The sequence below is a fragment of the Prunus mume genome, linkage group LG2 (genome assembly GCF_029339155.1).
Source record: "Prunus mume cultivar Tortuosa linkage group LG2, ASM2933915v1, whole genome shotgun sequence".
Taxonomy (NCBI): domain Eukaryota; kingdom Viridiplantae; phylum Streptophyta; class Magnoliopsida; order Rosales; family Rosaceae; genus Prunus; species Prunus mume.
The window spans coordinates 15,969,623-15,985,419 of NC_142699.1; the positions used below are offsets into that span (position 1 = coordinate 15,969,623).

General features: G+C 37.6%; 1 protein-coding gene across 1 annotated transcript; it reads right to left on the minus strand.

Annotated features, from left to right (window-relative positions):
- Positions 1-337: 337 nt before the first annotated feature.
- NUC-L1 (nucleolin like 1) lies at positions 338-5,640 on the minus strand. The gene is given in 20 exon segments (XM_008222828.3): positions 338-558; positions 800-1,122; positions 1,351-1,410; positions 1,412-1,443; positions 1,534-1,621; positions 1,713-1,801; positions 1,888-2,005; positions 2,077-2,162; positions 2,251-2,301; positions 2,498-2,593; positions 2,704-2,832; positions 2,941-3,066; positions 3,273-3,368; positions 3,502-3,615; positions 3,870-3,968; positions 4,181-4,312; positions 4,401-4,481; positions 4,935-5,113; positions 5,309-5,357; positions 5,451-5,640. Coding segments are annotated over 20 exon segments (2,010 nt in total). The 5' UTR covers positions 5,484-5,640; the 3' UTR covers positions 338-529.
- Between the last annotated feature and the right edge of the window lie 10,157 nt (positions 5,641-15,797).

Genomic DNA, 15,797 nt, shown 5'->3' on the forward strand with positions numbered 1-15,797 from the left:
AAAAGCCAGCATTGCCCAACGGTATGAAATCAAAGACCATTTACCATCGTCTTTCCTAACAATGCAAGCCTCAGTTGAACACCCTAACTCAACATATTGTGCGTTTCTTGCCCACAAATGTCAGAGAATACAAACACTTTCTTTCTCCTCTCTCCATTCAAATATAATCAAATGCATGTGCCATCTCTTCCCTCCAGTTAGAGAGGTAAGTAATTGGGCAAATAAAAATAGATTCAGCTCCCCACATCCAGGTATATTGTGTTGTGAATGACAGAAGAAACACGCTACGTCTCAACTCGATTGATTTGACTGAGTATGCACTTACAAAGGTTGAAAATTTTGAAGTAAAAAATACTATATTAATGCTCAAAATTAATTCATAACGTCAATTCCAGAAATTCCACTGATCACTCTCACGTTATAGTTCATATCGAAGTTCAAGTCAAAACCAGACATGCCTTGCAAAATAAAATTAAAAATAATAATAATAACAGTTAAACAAAAGCTCCAAATCTTTCTCTTGGCATAACTAATCCTCACTGAAGGTAGTCTTCTTCCCTGCACATCAGATAATGGAAGTTATTAGAAGCTTAATTTAGAGTCACAACTGAGAACCAATTAGGCGCCATCAAAATGCTTATCCAAGTCTATAATGAAACCGATTTTGCATCTTTAAAGGAGGTGGCAAACACTAATTACCAAATGTTGCATATCGCATATCCAAATATATAAGCTACAGCTTAAGAAAAGTCCAGCATATCAAACGTAGAAAATGAAAAGAGGATAAAAAGCTTCGAACCTGTTCCAGGAGCAGCTAGATTTGGCTTGTTCGACCCTCCACGTCCTCCTCTACCATGTCCACCAGAAAAACCCCGGCCACCTCCACCTCCACGCCTACCACCAAAACGGCCACCACTGTCCCTACCACCAAAACGGCCACCACTGTCCCTACCACCAAAACGGCCACCACCACTCCTGCCACCACCACCTCTGCCACTACCACCAATATCAGCTCGTGGTTTGGCCTCTTGTACTGTCAAGGTGCACTTTCCCAAGTTAGCTTGGTTAAGTTGTAGAGCTTTTTTGAAACTATCCCCATCCTGGAACTCCAAGTAAGCCATCCTGCAATTTTATAGATATAATTCATCAGCCTCAGACACCTAAAGAAAGATCAGGTCGAGCTAAGAAAATAGTAATGCTTTTTTTGGTAAAAATAGTATATAAAGCTTTTGCTTAGATAGTGACCAACATTCCTAAAAACCACATAAAGTAACATCAACCGTAAAGGAAAATATTCGACATCAAATAAGTAACAAAGAGAAATGAACCACCAAAAGAAATAGTACAAACCCCTTGGGTGCTTGAGTCTCATAATCTTTTGGAATGGACAACCTTGTTATCTCTCCACAATCCACCAAAAAATTCTTGCAGGGAGCTCCTGATCTGTAAAACTTAAACTAGTCACATTTGCACAATAATATGGATATTATACCATTAAATACAACAAAGCTACAGATTCTTGTACAACATTACCTCATCCTCCCCTTGGGATGTATCAAAACCTCGAATAAATATTGTAGACTGGCCTTGTCCACCCTTCTGATATGAGTTCCCCTCTTTGCTAAAATGACCAATGAAGAAACATAAGAAACAAAATGAATGAGATCATCAAATCAGCACATTGCATGTAGCAATTAAGAGTTAAAAAGTACCCGCTATGTGGGGTATAAGAACCCCTTTCACGAGCAAGATCAAGTCTCACTCCACGGCCCAGCAGCTCCACACCATGTAATTCAAGAGCCTGCAACAATGATGATTGTTACATTAGCGACACAGAACATAGAAAGCACTAGAGCTAGATTCCACAAATCAAGGAAAATATCCTACCTTCTGTGCTGCTTCTGATGTGGCAAATTCCACATGCCCAAAGCCCCTAAACACCCCATCTTCAGTTGTGGTGAAACGGACATCAACAATTTCACCAGCATCCTTAAAGAAATTTTCACTGCACATAAAGTACAATTAGATGAAATCCTCCTAAAAAGAAACACAAGCTTAAAATCACGCTGCACATACACATCAGCCCGCTCAACATTGAATGACAGGTTTCCAACAAACAAAGTCTTGGAAGTTGTTGCTTCAGGAGTAGCAGGGGTTTTGGGCTGCACAAATATTATTACAAATTAGAACACAACAAATATCTTGGGCAAGCTGAAAATACAATCTACAAAGTAGAAAAGATCAAATTACAGCTTTCTTCTCGGACTTCGAATCAGCATCTACCATTTCAACATCAGTATCCTGTTCACACAAAATTTTGTATAACATGAGCTACATACATTGAGACCATATTTCCAATCTTAATTGTTCAGCAGTACAGTAAAACCTCTGTTTAACAGGAAATACATGAGTAGGGAAAATAAGTGAACAAGGTGGATACCAATAGGTAGCCCATTGTAACAAGACAATAACACAAGTATAAGCAACAATTAATTACCTTTTTCTTTGGAGTCTTTGCAGGTTCATCCTCCTCTTCTTCTGATGATGAAGACTCATCAGATTCGCTACTATCTTTCTTTGACACTTGGGAAGGCTGCAAGAATCCACAAGTAGCATGACCATAAATTCCATAATCATTAATCCAATACTGTACAAATGGCAACTTCAACAAATTTTACACCCATAAAAACCAAAATTTCAAACCTTCTTTACTTTCTCTGCCTTTGAGGGCTCCTCATCTGAACTATCATCGTCACTATCCTCCTCTGAACTTTCAGAAGTGACATCCTTCTGAGCAGCTTTTGCACTTGGTTTTGCAGCATTTGAAGTAGCCTTGGTTCGAGAAACAATATATGCAACTTCTTAATCAATTATATGAATCAAGGTAAACTGTGAACAGAATTAAAAAAAGATTTGCTGAGTGAAGTCACACACTGACACCTTTGGCTTTTTATTTTGAGGCTCATCATCATCGTCTTCATCAGAATCACTTTCTTCTGAACTCTCATCAGTCTTTTTTGATGGTTGAGCCCTCTTAGCTGTGGGGGCAACACCTTTAGCTGTTACCTGCCGCGAGAAAATTTTACTCACTGTCATGGGACCTCTATGAAGGCTAAAATAATATAAAACAGAACCATTGTTAGTCTCATCCTCTAGGAGAAACCTTTCAATGGCTCTAATGTTGGAACTAAAAAAACCTACAAAATTAATCCACAGGTATAACTTGTTCACTAGCTCCAACACATTCCAAAGGGAAAGTGAAAAGAACAAACCTTCTCATCCTCTGAACTATCTTCAGAGGAGCTATCAGTAGAATCCTCCTCCCTCCCTTTAGGAGTTACAGCAGATACTTTATTCACAATTTCTTCCTAGACATGCTCAGAGAGATTAAAATTCAAACTAATTTCTAAAATGCACAAAGTATAACTTCACAATTTAAAATAATTAAACCTATATTTTAATTCCATTATGCAATTAAAATATTTAAGCATGGGCTCACACCTCATCGTCATCACTCTCCTCTTCAGAGCTGCTACTAGTGTCCTCCTTAGCAGCCACTGCTGGACCTTTCTTCGTAGCAGCAGGCACTTGGGAAGTACCCTTTGCAGGGGTTTCCTACAAACACAGGAACACACATTTGAGAATAGAAGCTTTTAATTTTATACGAATTCCCTGAAGCGTTAATGCATGCACAACTTATAGGTACAATTCCAAATCTGACTACGCTGACATAACCACCTAGAAAGATTATGGATCAAATAAAATACGCAAAAAAAAAAGTATCAAAATCATACCGACTACACTGACTCAGTTTATATAATTACAACTGCAGCATAATAATCAAGGGATTTGGCAAACCCAAAACTCACATCATCATCACTTGACTCATCTGAGCTGTCAGTTGAGTCATCCTTCTTCTTTGGAGCGGCAGTTGGGCCATTCTTGGCAGTTACCTTGGTTTTAGGAACCTAAAATCAGACAGATATACACATTTAGAAAAGCCAAATGATTTCCCATCATTTATATAAATCGAGAGTCATATTTAGAAACTTTACTCACTTCTTCTGATGAGGAAGAAGTGAGTACAGTTTTCTAAAATCAAATATACACATTTAGAAAAGCCAAATGATTTCCCATCATTTATATAAATCGGTAGGCATATTTAGAAAACTTTACTCACTTCTTCCTCATCAGATTCATCTGATTCATCTGAACTGCTGGATGGAGCAGCTTTCTTAACACCAGCTCCAGCTGTCCCGTTTTTAGCAGGAACAGACTTTTTTGAAGGAGCAGAAGGCTTGGAAGTAGGTTTCTGGAGTCATATAACGCAAAATAAGTATCTAACAAATAAATTGGAGTCGTCAGCCACGCGGTCATTAAAGTAAAAAAACAATACTCACTTCATCAGAATCATCATCTGAAGAGTCAGAACTGCTGGATGGGATGCCTTTACCATTTTTAGCAGCTTTTGGAGCGGGTTTCTGTGAAAGAATAAGGTGATAAGTTATAATTCTTTAGTAGTACGAATAAAGGTAAATAGATCTATGTCAATTTGTATACAATTTCAATGTTGCAAGATCGTAATAAACCAAATATAGCTCTAACATTCAGGGAAAACTTTGAAAATCATTTTACAGCAATATAAGCCATTAACAAAGAAGTAAATGTGAAGATTTGTGTTACAATATGATGAAATCCAGTTCCCCAATAACCAAAACGATGTCCATGCCGCAGAACCAAAATGATGAAATCCAGTTCCTCAAGAAAACATAATAACACTTTTAAACAGATAATCTTAAAAACTGAAACTTTATTAAGACATTTAAGTTCATATGTGAAGAAGTAATCAAACAGCCAATAGCACATTAGCCAACATAAAAGAATGCAAACAAATACGAAAATAAACAATAAATACAATAAATTATGTAATATACCTTTACATCAGAGTCTGATGAAGACAAATCCGACTCCTCAGAACTACTAGTTTCTTGCTTCTTCTTTTGCGTCTTTGCTTCAACTTTCTTCTTCTGAATAGCCTGCTGTACACCCTCATCCCTCTTCTGCTTCTTTACATTCACCGCCTTCTCTATCACATTCTCGGCTTCTCTCTTACCTTCTCAACATAACCACAACCAAAAGAACTTAATAAGCCACTAGCCGAAAAAAAATATCAAAACAAACGAACAATGTAAAAAAACTAAACTTCAAATTATACCAGCAACCCATAGGCATATCATCCTCACACAGCATAGTGAATAAACCCAGTTAAATTATAAGAAAATATTCCAAAACGTCAAAGAATTGATACCTTTCTTGACAGCCTTAGAAGGTGGGACTACAGCAGGAGCTGCATCGACCTGTACAAAAACATAACAATCTGGTTAGAAAAACGAAACCATTGAAGCAAAAGCAAAGACATCACGAGCCAAAACAGCTGGAAAGAACCATACTTTGGAGGCTGACTTCTTGCTTGATTTGCCCATTTGAGAGGGTAATCTAGGGTTTAGATATGAAAAACGAAAAGAATATAGAAAAAGTGGGGCGGAGGCTATGCTCTGAAAAACCCTAAGGTTTAGGGTGTAGGGTTTTTGTGAGAGCGGTGGAAAGGAATGATAGTAGTACTCATCGATGCTCTCTATTTATATGATTTCGAATCGGTAAGGGGGTTAGGGTTTTTGACAGGTAAGCGTGTGCTATTTTTTTTTGTCAAGGCTTGTAAGCGTGCGTTTTAAGTCCTTTGAATCTGCACCGTTTCTTCGTGAGATTATAGAATCAGTAACATTGATAATTTAAGTCATAATTGTAAAAAATTTAACTTCATCTAAAGGTCAAATATTATTTATTTTATTTTATAAATAAATGGGGCCAACAAGAAGTAGAAAAAGATATTGACTCGCAGATCAGAAGTCTTATGTCTGTGTGTGAGAAATCTTTTCTCTCTGTAATACAAATAAACAATTAAAAGCCCCATAATGAACAAAATTTTGGAAGGGAATAAATAATAATAGGGGAATAATGGTAAAAAAATATTATAATAATATTTGACATCAAATTTTATTGTAACATTGTTTTCAAGTAATCTACTTTGTGATTATATATGTGTCACTAAAAGTATCAGAAATTGAAATAATTCCAAATGTATGAGAAGTCATAAATATAAATAATTATAATACACATCCGAGTCCATTACTTATAAGTAAAAAGTGATAGCAATCTCAAAATGGCATTAAGTTGTCATGTTCTTAGTTTTTTTGGTTCGTAAGTCATTTTCTTAGTTATTAATTGGTAAAGTAGGTTTTCATTTGAGAGACTTTTAGTGCCCATTTGACATTGCTTATTTGGGGTGATAAGTGATTTTTATAAATTTTTGAGAAGCCCATCCCATTTGGTAAACTATGAGAAAATCACTTATTATTAAAAATTGATGTGAGAGAAAGCTATAAGTGAGGTGCTTTCATTTTCTGATTATACAAGAATTAGTTTTGAAGAGGCACTAGGTTTAATGATTATGCAGCAATCATTTTCTGATTATACGGGAATTAGTACCAACAACATTTTTAACAAAAATTTTACCAAACACCAAATTGCTTTTTTCACAACTGATTTCTCTCATAACAAATCTGATAACAATTATTTTCACAGACAGAATGTCAAACGGCTCTTAGCCACAACGTTCCAATACCACAACACAACTGTAATTGCTTTTAAAATATAATTTGTAGGTTATGTCCTGTAGGTTTAGCGGTGGTGGTGAGCTCTCATTTTATTGGCTTCATTTGTCACAACAAGCACTCTTTATCAAATAAATATAAAAATTAAGTTATATAGTCCATATTATACTTGTAGGCCTCGTTTGTTACACATAATTGTCTTGACATGGACTACGTTTAGAGATTGTCTTTATTTGGTTTGGCTTGATCTAGGTTGGATAACACTTATCCTACATTTGGTGTATGTTTGGACTAAAACTATATATATATATATATATATATATGTTACTATTATTACAATATAATATATGCATCTTATACATTAGTGAGCATGAGACGAGGTAATCTTCCCTTCCACATGGGTTTATTAGTATCCTCATAAGGAGGTGTTTTTGGTGGACCCGGTAGCAATCCCATTCAATACTAGCATTAGATCATAACAAATATGGGACTATAAATTATGATTACTAAACTTATACACATTTGAAAATGATTGTGATCTCATTTAAAGATTGAACAAGGTTTTATTGAAATATTCAAGCTGCTTAGTTTATTTTTAAGTGAAAAAATAAAGGAAAAACTTTAAATGTCACTTGAATTTATACGCCAATTTCAATTCGTCACCTCAAAGAAAATTTTAAGAGAAACGTCACATTAATTTGTCAAAATCCATGAAATGTCATATGACACTAACATCATCCAATTTTCCATTAATAAATAAATAAATTGAACATGCAAGGGGTATTTTTGACATTTTAAGCCGGGACCAGTTTTATACTATACCCCTACCCCCTAAACTATTAGGCAATTCAAACTTACCCCTTGAATTATTTCGTTTGCCGATTTAGTCATTCTACTCGTTTAAAATAGCCAATGTGGGACTTGTCATTAGATTTTTAGAGATTTCATCCATATTTTTGTTTAAAAAGTGATGTGGAGCCATGTGATTCTTTTGTTGAGGGCATTATAGTCCTTCCATGTGTTGACTTTGTATTTTCATTTATTGTTTAAAATAAACAATAAAAAAAAATTCTTCAATCAACCTCATCCCCAACCAGTCATGTTCCTCATCTTTTGGCGAAAACAAACCGTTAACACCCACAACCAACTTTCCTTATCCCACTCGCAACCACCCCCTCCTTCCCCAACACCAATTTAATTTTGGGAGATTTTATTGGCACCTCATTATTTGCTTTTTACACCCCATACTAATTTTAAACATGAATAACCTATTTTACCCTTGTACACAACTACTTTAAGGAAAAAAAAATTAAAATTGCTCACTACACCCCACATATGTTCCTGCAACCCTAGGTTGACTTTTTTCTCAAACTATCATATTCCTAAACCCTAAACCCTAGATTTATACGTTTATATTGGTGAAAAAATATATTGTATTTATTCATGAAGGGTGAGATTGAAGTTAGAGAGGTTTCGAATAAGGTATGAGTTTATTTTTTGGCGTTTTGCAAGTTTAGTATTTCATAATGGTTCTTTGGTTGTGTTCAACATCGATCGAACACGAGTAAATTCGATGGGATGCCACGAAATGTTGCACCTTTTTCGGTTATGTTTAACCGGTCATGAACTTAATATTCGGTGGAGATCCACCGTAACATGGAATGTAGTTCAGTGGTTCACTACCAAATTTTTATCTGCATTTCAGTAGCATCCAACTGAAATTTATTTATTTTTTCAGTAACTTATTGCCGACCACAAATTTAATGCAAGCTATTTTAATCTTACTCCCATTAAAGGAACACAAATAAGGTGACGCCCTTACTGAAGGCAACAACGTGGAAACAGAATGTGTAATGGACTATAGTGATCAATTCACAACTTATTCGGTAATTATTTGTTTGAAATCCTTTTGTCTGCAAGAAGGTATTTGGGACCTCAAACAATGAATGCAATTTAATGAGGATTGGAATACTTTGGTTGGTTCAGAAATGGAGGAGGAATATTGGCGTTGTTTGCGACAGATTGAGTCTAAGTTCAGTGAATTTCAAAAAGCTCTTGAATACATACATGACAATTGGTTAAATCCATTTAAGGATAGGTTTGTGGTTACTCTTTTTAATATCAGGACTCGTCTTAAGTCACCTTGGTCCCGCTGGAAAAGAAAACATGTCATGAGTTCTAATACAAACTTCATAATTAATCAAAACAACAAAATGTAACAACCTAAACCTAAAATTAATATTTACCTATTAATTTATTTGAGGAAAAGACTAAAATGCCCTTAGAATATTTTATTGAGGAAAAGGTTGACATTTTGACCGAGAAAGAATTTGATCGTTTCACCTACACCGTTGCGTAGAGCGCGACGAAACGAGTCCATAGACACGTATTAGGCTCGAATCGGAATTATAACGAAGAAAATACGGTCAAAATACGCTCAAGGGCAAAATGGTAATTTTGGGAAATCATGATTTTTTAAAACCCTCAGCTTCTCTCTCTCGTCGCGATCTCCCTCCCCATGTTCATCCGATCGGTCCTCTCCTCCCACCACCGCCACAGGCCACCCGACCCATCGGACGGACCCGAACCCGGCGTCACTCCGCCGACCTAGCGATCATCCTCCGCCGCTGCCGCCTCGAACCGTCGGAAAACCATGGTTTCAGGCGGTTTTTGATGAACTTTGGCGCGATTTCTCCTCCTCGGCCACCAATCCGGTCGTGTGAGATTATGAATTTCTAGCTATTTTTCATGATCTAGCTGTTGGTTGAGTAGGATTTGAGGAATTTCTAGCGTGAGAGGGTTAATTTCGAACCTAGGATTCGGCCGGTTTTGAGACCACGATTTTAGCCACTTCCGGCCACTTTTTGGGGTAGGTCCAAGAACAAAAGTGGTTTCAAATATGGTGTTTTACCTAGGATAGGAGTCTTGAGCCGAGATGTTGAGTTTTTCCGGCGAGGCGTTATCGCTTTAGGCACCACGCGCCGGCGTGTGGCGGCGCGTGGGCAACAGGGTGGGAACCACAGTTAGTCCTAGAATGACCTCCTAGTCCTCATGAGCGCGTCGGATTTCGCGGAACTTAATTCGGATATCGTTTGGACCCCGAACGGATCTCGCCTAGTATGCGATTTCCGGGTTCAATACGTTTGAACCATTGGATTGTAGTTATTTCCAAGTATGTTAATCTAGACTTTCCCAGGATCGTATAGTAGTTGACGGATTGTAAAGCGAGTCGGATACTCGAATGGTCACCCTAGAGCGGTGTTCGTAAATAGTTGATTCAGTCGAGCAGAGAAAAGAACTACGTGTGGCTTGATCCTCGGTAAAGTGCGTAGGCGACCTACGATTATCAAGCGCAGCCACAAATTAAGGGCTCGGGATTTATATTCTTGTTTTGGGGCATGTTGGTCGATTCGACCCATGGTTACAGTGTCGATTTTAAGCGAGTTCGACCGGATCTCAAAGTGGAATTTGAGTCGGTCGTTTCAATTGGTATCGAGCATTAGGTTAACTTCCTGTTGACACTGCATTACTTATGCATCCGTATTTTCAGAATTGCTGGACAATTATTAGGTTGTTTTATTCCAATTGTTATTTTATTTTGTATTTTATTTTATTGCATTGGTGTGACTGGGAAACAGATATCCAGAAGGATTTGAAAAATTTGTTGAGGTTTCCATATAAATAAATAAAAATAATGTTATACATGTTATTGTATATACACACCTATGTCGAGAACTGAAGTTTAGTAAGATGAGTATTTAATTATCTGTTTCTTTATCACCTATTTATATTTGTTCATATAATTCATTGTGTTGTCAGAGCATAAAGTAGTTGATGCATATATTCAGGAGTTGAAAAGGAAGAAATTCAATTTTTGGTTTTCATCAGATTTTGGTATATATAAATATATGTATATATGAATATATTTTAAGCTCAGTTGAAAACCAATTTATTGAAAGTTGTGTAAATAGCAGATTATGGTTTTCAAACCCACCGTGAGGGTACCCCCCAATTGCCTTGAGACAGTTATTTTGCCCCACGAGTTCGGGGCGCTGAACCGTGTGGTGCCGATGTCTGATCGATTATTTTGCCCCACGAGTTCGGGGCGCTGACCGTGTGGTGCGAGTTGCGGCTTCGGATTGAGAGGTTGTCTTGAGACTGCCGGTTTGCGATCAGGTGACTACGGTCCCTTGAGTCTGCCGATTCTGGCTCGAGTTGACTTTGTATTACCGAGACTGCCAGGAATTGGCGGATAATAGGAATTGTGGATCGGATATGTACGCCTAGGTGGAGAGGATTTTATACAGTTACTATGATTTTCTTAAGTATTACATATATATATATATATATATATATATATATATAGACACACACACATGGTTACTTATGAATTTTAAATGAGTTCGATGCAAGTTTATTCAAAGGTTGTTTATTTTATTTTATTTTCATCTAGGTTGCTTTAATTTATCTTATTTTATGTTATTTAAATTGTTGATTATAATTTTTATGGTTGGTTATGATATTAAACAGTTCAAGTATTTCTAGCATATTTTGCCCCACGTATTTTCTGATTATCCGGACCGTGGGAGCGAATTGCGGATCAGTTGACGGATGTCTCTGAGTCCAGCCAGGATTACAAAACATGATGAGTTATACATTCAGTATTTTTCAGCAGAATTATTATTTGATAAGTCATGCATGAATAAGAATGCACAAGTTAGCATGTTGAATTGCCAGAGTATCTTTGTTGATCAAGAAGTTGAGATGAATTTTATTAGCAGATTGATTTATTTGAATTGTTGTGGCCTGAGGCCAAAATATTATGATGCTTGATTATTTGGATATGATTTAATGCATGCTGGCAGATGAGTTATATAAATATATATATCCTTGTTTTACAGGCCGAATATTTTTGGGAATGCTCGTTCTGAGGAGACTACTGCGAATTTTCGGTAGAAGTCGCACTTGCATTCGATTAATTTCAATTAGGAAGGACAAATTAGTCTTTTGTGCCCAACATTAGCAGTGTCGGATACTCGAGAGGAAAAAGGGGTTTTAGTGATTATCAGTTAAGAGCAGAGTTTTAAGTCTATTAGAAATTGATAAATTAGCAGATCTTTTGAGTTTTATATTTCCTTAAGCCAGCTCAGGTATTCAGATATAAATGTGTGGTCCTCAAATTTTATTGATTACCCTATAGATACTGATTATTGAGATGTAAGTAGTGAGTACGATGCTTGAGGGACAGACTTGAGAACCGGGTAACAGATGCTTAGTACCCATCACTCGAAAAGGTGAGGGTAGACAGATATAAATAGGTTGCTCCGGATTTTATTATTTGAATTATAGATGCAGATATTGGACTTATAGTTGCAAACGAGTAGCAGTTGTGGGTCCAGTACCCTCACCCCCTCCGTTAGAGGGAAAGTAAATTTCGAGGACGAAATTTTATAAGGGGGAAAGATTGTAACAACCTAAACCTAAAATTAATATTTACCTATTAATTTATTGGAGGAAAAGACTAAAATGCCCTTAGAATATTTTATTGAGAAAAGGTTGACCTTTTGACCGAGAAAGAATTTGACCGTTTCACCTACACCGTTGCGTAGAGCGTGACAAAACGAATCCATAGACACGCATTAGGCTCAAATCGGAATTATAACATAGAAAATACGGTCAAAATACGCTCAAGGGCAAAATGGTAATTTTGGGAAATCAGGATTTTTTAAAAAACCCTTAGCTTCTCTCTCTCCCGTCGCGATCTTCCCCTGTTCAGTCCGATCGGTCCTCTCCTCCCACCACCGCCACAGGCCACCCCGACTCATCGACCGGACCCAGAACCACCGTCACTCCGCCGACCGAGCCCGGTTATCCTCCCGCCGCCGCCTCGAACCGTCGGAAAAACCATGGTTTCCGACCGGTTTTTGATGAACTTTGGCCAGCGATTTCTCCCTCCTCCGGCCACCAATCCGGTCGTGTGAGGTATGAATTTCTAGCTATTTTTCATGATCTAGCTGTTGGTTGAGTAGGATTTGAGGAATTTCTAGCGTGAGAGGGTTAATTTCGAACCTAGGATTTGGCCAGTTTTGAGACCACGGTTTCAGCCACTTTCGGCCACTTGTTGGGGTAGGTCCAAGAACAAAAGTGGTTTCAAATAGGATGTTTTACCTAGAATAGGAGTCTTGAGCCGAGATGTTGAGTTTTTCCGGCGAGGCGTTATCGCTTTAGGCACTTAATTCGGATATCGTTTGGACCCGGATCTCGCCTAGTATGCGATTTCCGGGTTCAATACGTTTGAACCATTGGATTGTAGTTATTTCCAAGTATGTTAATCTAGATTTTCTTAGGATCGTATAGTAGTTGTGGATCGTAAACGGAGTCCGGATACTCGAATGGTCACCCTAGAGCAATGTATTCTGTAAGCGATTCGATTATAGGTTAGAGCAGAGAAAAGAACTACGTGTGGCTTGATCCTCGAAAAGTGCGTAGGCGCCTACGATTATCGCGCCAACAAGTTAGGGCTCGGGATTTATATTCTTGTTTTTAGGTATGTTGGTCGATTCGACCCATGGTTACAGTGTCGATTTTAAACAAGATTCGACCCGGATCTCAAAGTGGAATTTGGGTCGGGTCGTTTCACAAAAGTTCCATGAGTTCTAATACAAACATGCAATAACTAATCAAAACAACAAAAGTTCTATGAGTTATAATAAACGCATGCTAGCAAGTCAGTTAATCATGAGGACGTTGATATGTCATGGTGGACCGTATGTTTGCACCCTTTAAAATTTGTTGTAAGGTCTCAACTGCTTGATAAACTTGAGAAGGTCGTGTACGCAATGCAACTGTTTCCCCTAATGCCACGAGCGGCCTAGTAAAGGACAACATACTCTCGTCACGCTCCTGTAACGAATTTGAATTCAATGCCTTAGTAAAAAGTACAAAATTGAAAAAGTGGAAGTCATACAAAATTAAAAAAATTACCTGATAATATCTTCTTTGCATTGAGGCAAATGGGTCAAATGCAACTCCATAATTAGGATTCTGGACAAACGAATATCCCACGTTGATGTACCACTCCAAGTACCCAGGCACAGTATCCTCAAAGTGATCTTGGGGAGCTGCTCTCTCACTCTCTCCTCGTTGAGGTCATGGGACGTTGTCTATTCGATCGAGATGATGAAGCCTCAGTAGTACCTCTGTGAGTCATCTTCATATCTCAAAACAAACAATATTAGGTACACACTCAGTAATGTATTTGGTAAATGATTACTGAAAAACAAAAACAAATTCGGTGGACTATCCACTGAAAAAAAGAACACATATTCGGTGGAGTACCATTGAAAAATCGAAATACATTCTATGAGAATCTCCTGAAAATTACAAACAAATTCGGTGGACTACCACTTAAACAAGGTAACGATTTCGGTGGTAACCCACCGAAAGTAAAATGTACAGATCATGTTCAAATTCGGTGGACTACCACTAAAGCAATGTAACCATTTCGATGGTAATCCACCGAAACTAAAATCCAGTTTCGTAAAATCAGCTTCGAACCATACACCCACCACGTTGAAATCAAAAATTAAAATTAGACTTTGGCTTTTCAAAAGTGAAATCAAACGTAGGCTTAATCAACACTTAGAAACGTAAATATAGAAATCAAAATTGAAATCAAACCTTGGCTCTTCAAAGGATTTGTGAAAATTTGACAAATTAGTGATGGATGCTTGAGATGGCTGAGGAGATGGTGGTTTGCGACGGGGTGAGGCATTTGGGGTTGGTTGTAGGGTGTGATGGCTCTGTTTCAGAGATGGGTTCGGGTTTGCAGAGATGGGTTGTGCGATGGGGTTTGGTGGTTTGTAGAGATGGGTTGTGAGATGGCTCTGTTTCAAAGGGGATGGGGTGTGCGGTGAAGCTTGTTGTAAATCTGATGGGTGTGCGATGGGTGTGTCTGCAAGATGAGGGAATTTTCGATAAGGTGAGGCTTGATATCAGATGGGGCGGGTTTGATTTCAGATGGGGTGTGTTTGAAAGGGAAGAGGGTTTTCGATTGGTGGTGTATAATATGGGATGAGGTTTACACAGTGAGTTAGGAAATGAGGTTCATTATGGCAATTTAGGAAAAAAAAAAGAGGGTATAGTGAGTAATTTGACATTTTATTAAAATTTAGTTGGGTGTAAAAAATTATGTGGCGTAAAGAGCAATTAATGGGGTTCATATAAAATTTCCCTTTAATTTTTGCACCCCAACCTTGACTCCTCCTCCGCTAGCGAAAACCCCACAAGCACCTCCACCTTTTCCACCCCACCCCACACAACTCCAACCCACCCATGTAACCATGTTCAATCTTTTTTTATTTATAATTTTAATTTTACAATACATGTTTTTACAAACCTCTTTGCACATAAAATGAAGTGGATGATTATTATTATTATTATTATTTTTAAGAAGAAACATATATTGCAAGAAGGGCGGGGCTAAAACCAGGACAAAGATCGGGGGTAGGGGTGGATGTGGTGAGAAATTGCACGGATGATGAATAAGGGAGGGTGGGGGTCTTCAAGGTGTGAATGGTGTTGGTGAGATTGGAAAGTGAGAGAAATGACAAATATGTTGTGCTTGGAATGTAAGTTGTTTAGGGACAATTTGCCAAACTGCTTGTAATTTGGATTTATCAATATAATGTTGTAATTTCCTTTTATTGCTTGTTAAATGTTAAATTTAGTGCTTGTTATGTATTAAGTTGCTTAGGGAAAAAATGATCATATGGCTATGAATGTTGTAATTTACCAAAGTGCTTCCAATGTTTCATTTCCATTTCTTTAACAACTAAAATTACAAATGAGATATACCACAAGATACATATGCTTCCAATGTTTCATTTACATTCCTTTCACTGAAACACATGAGATCTACCACAAAACTCAATTAAAAACCAGAAACCAACTAACAACCAAAACTACCCACAATTTCTTATGCTTTGCACGAAGAATAACCACTTCTTCTTCCAGTCTTGTATAATTCCTCAGGAACCATTGTATGATGGCCTTAGAACGGGGGCACATCTCAAGATCGTACCACTCAAAATGCTCACATTCATTGTTCCTCCCATATATCAACTA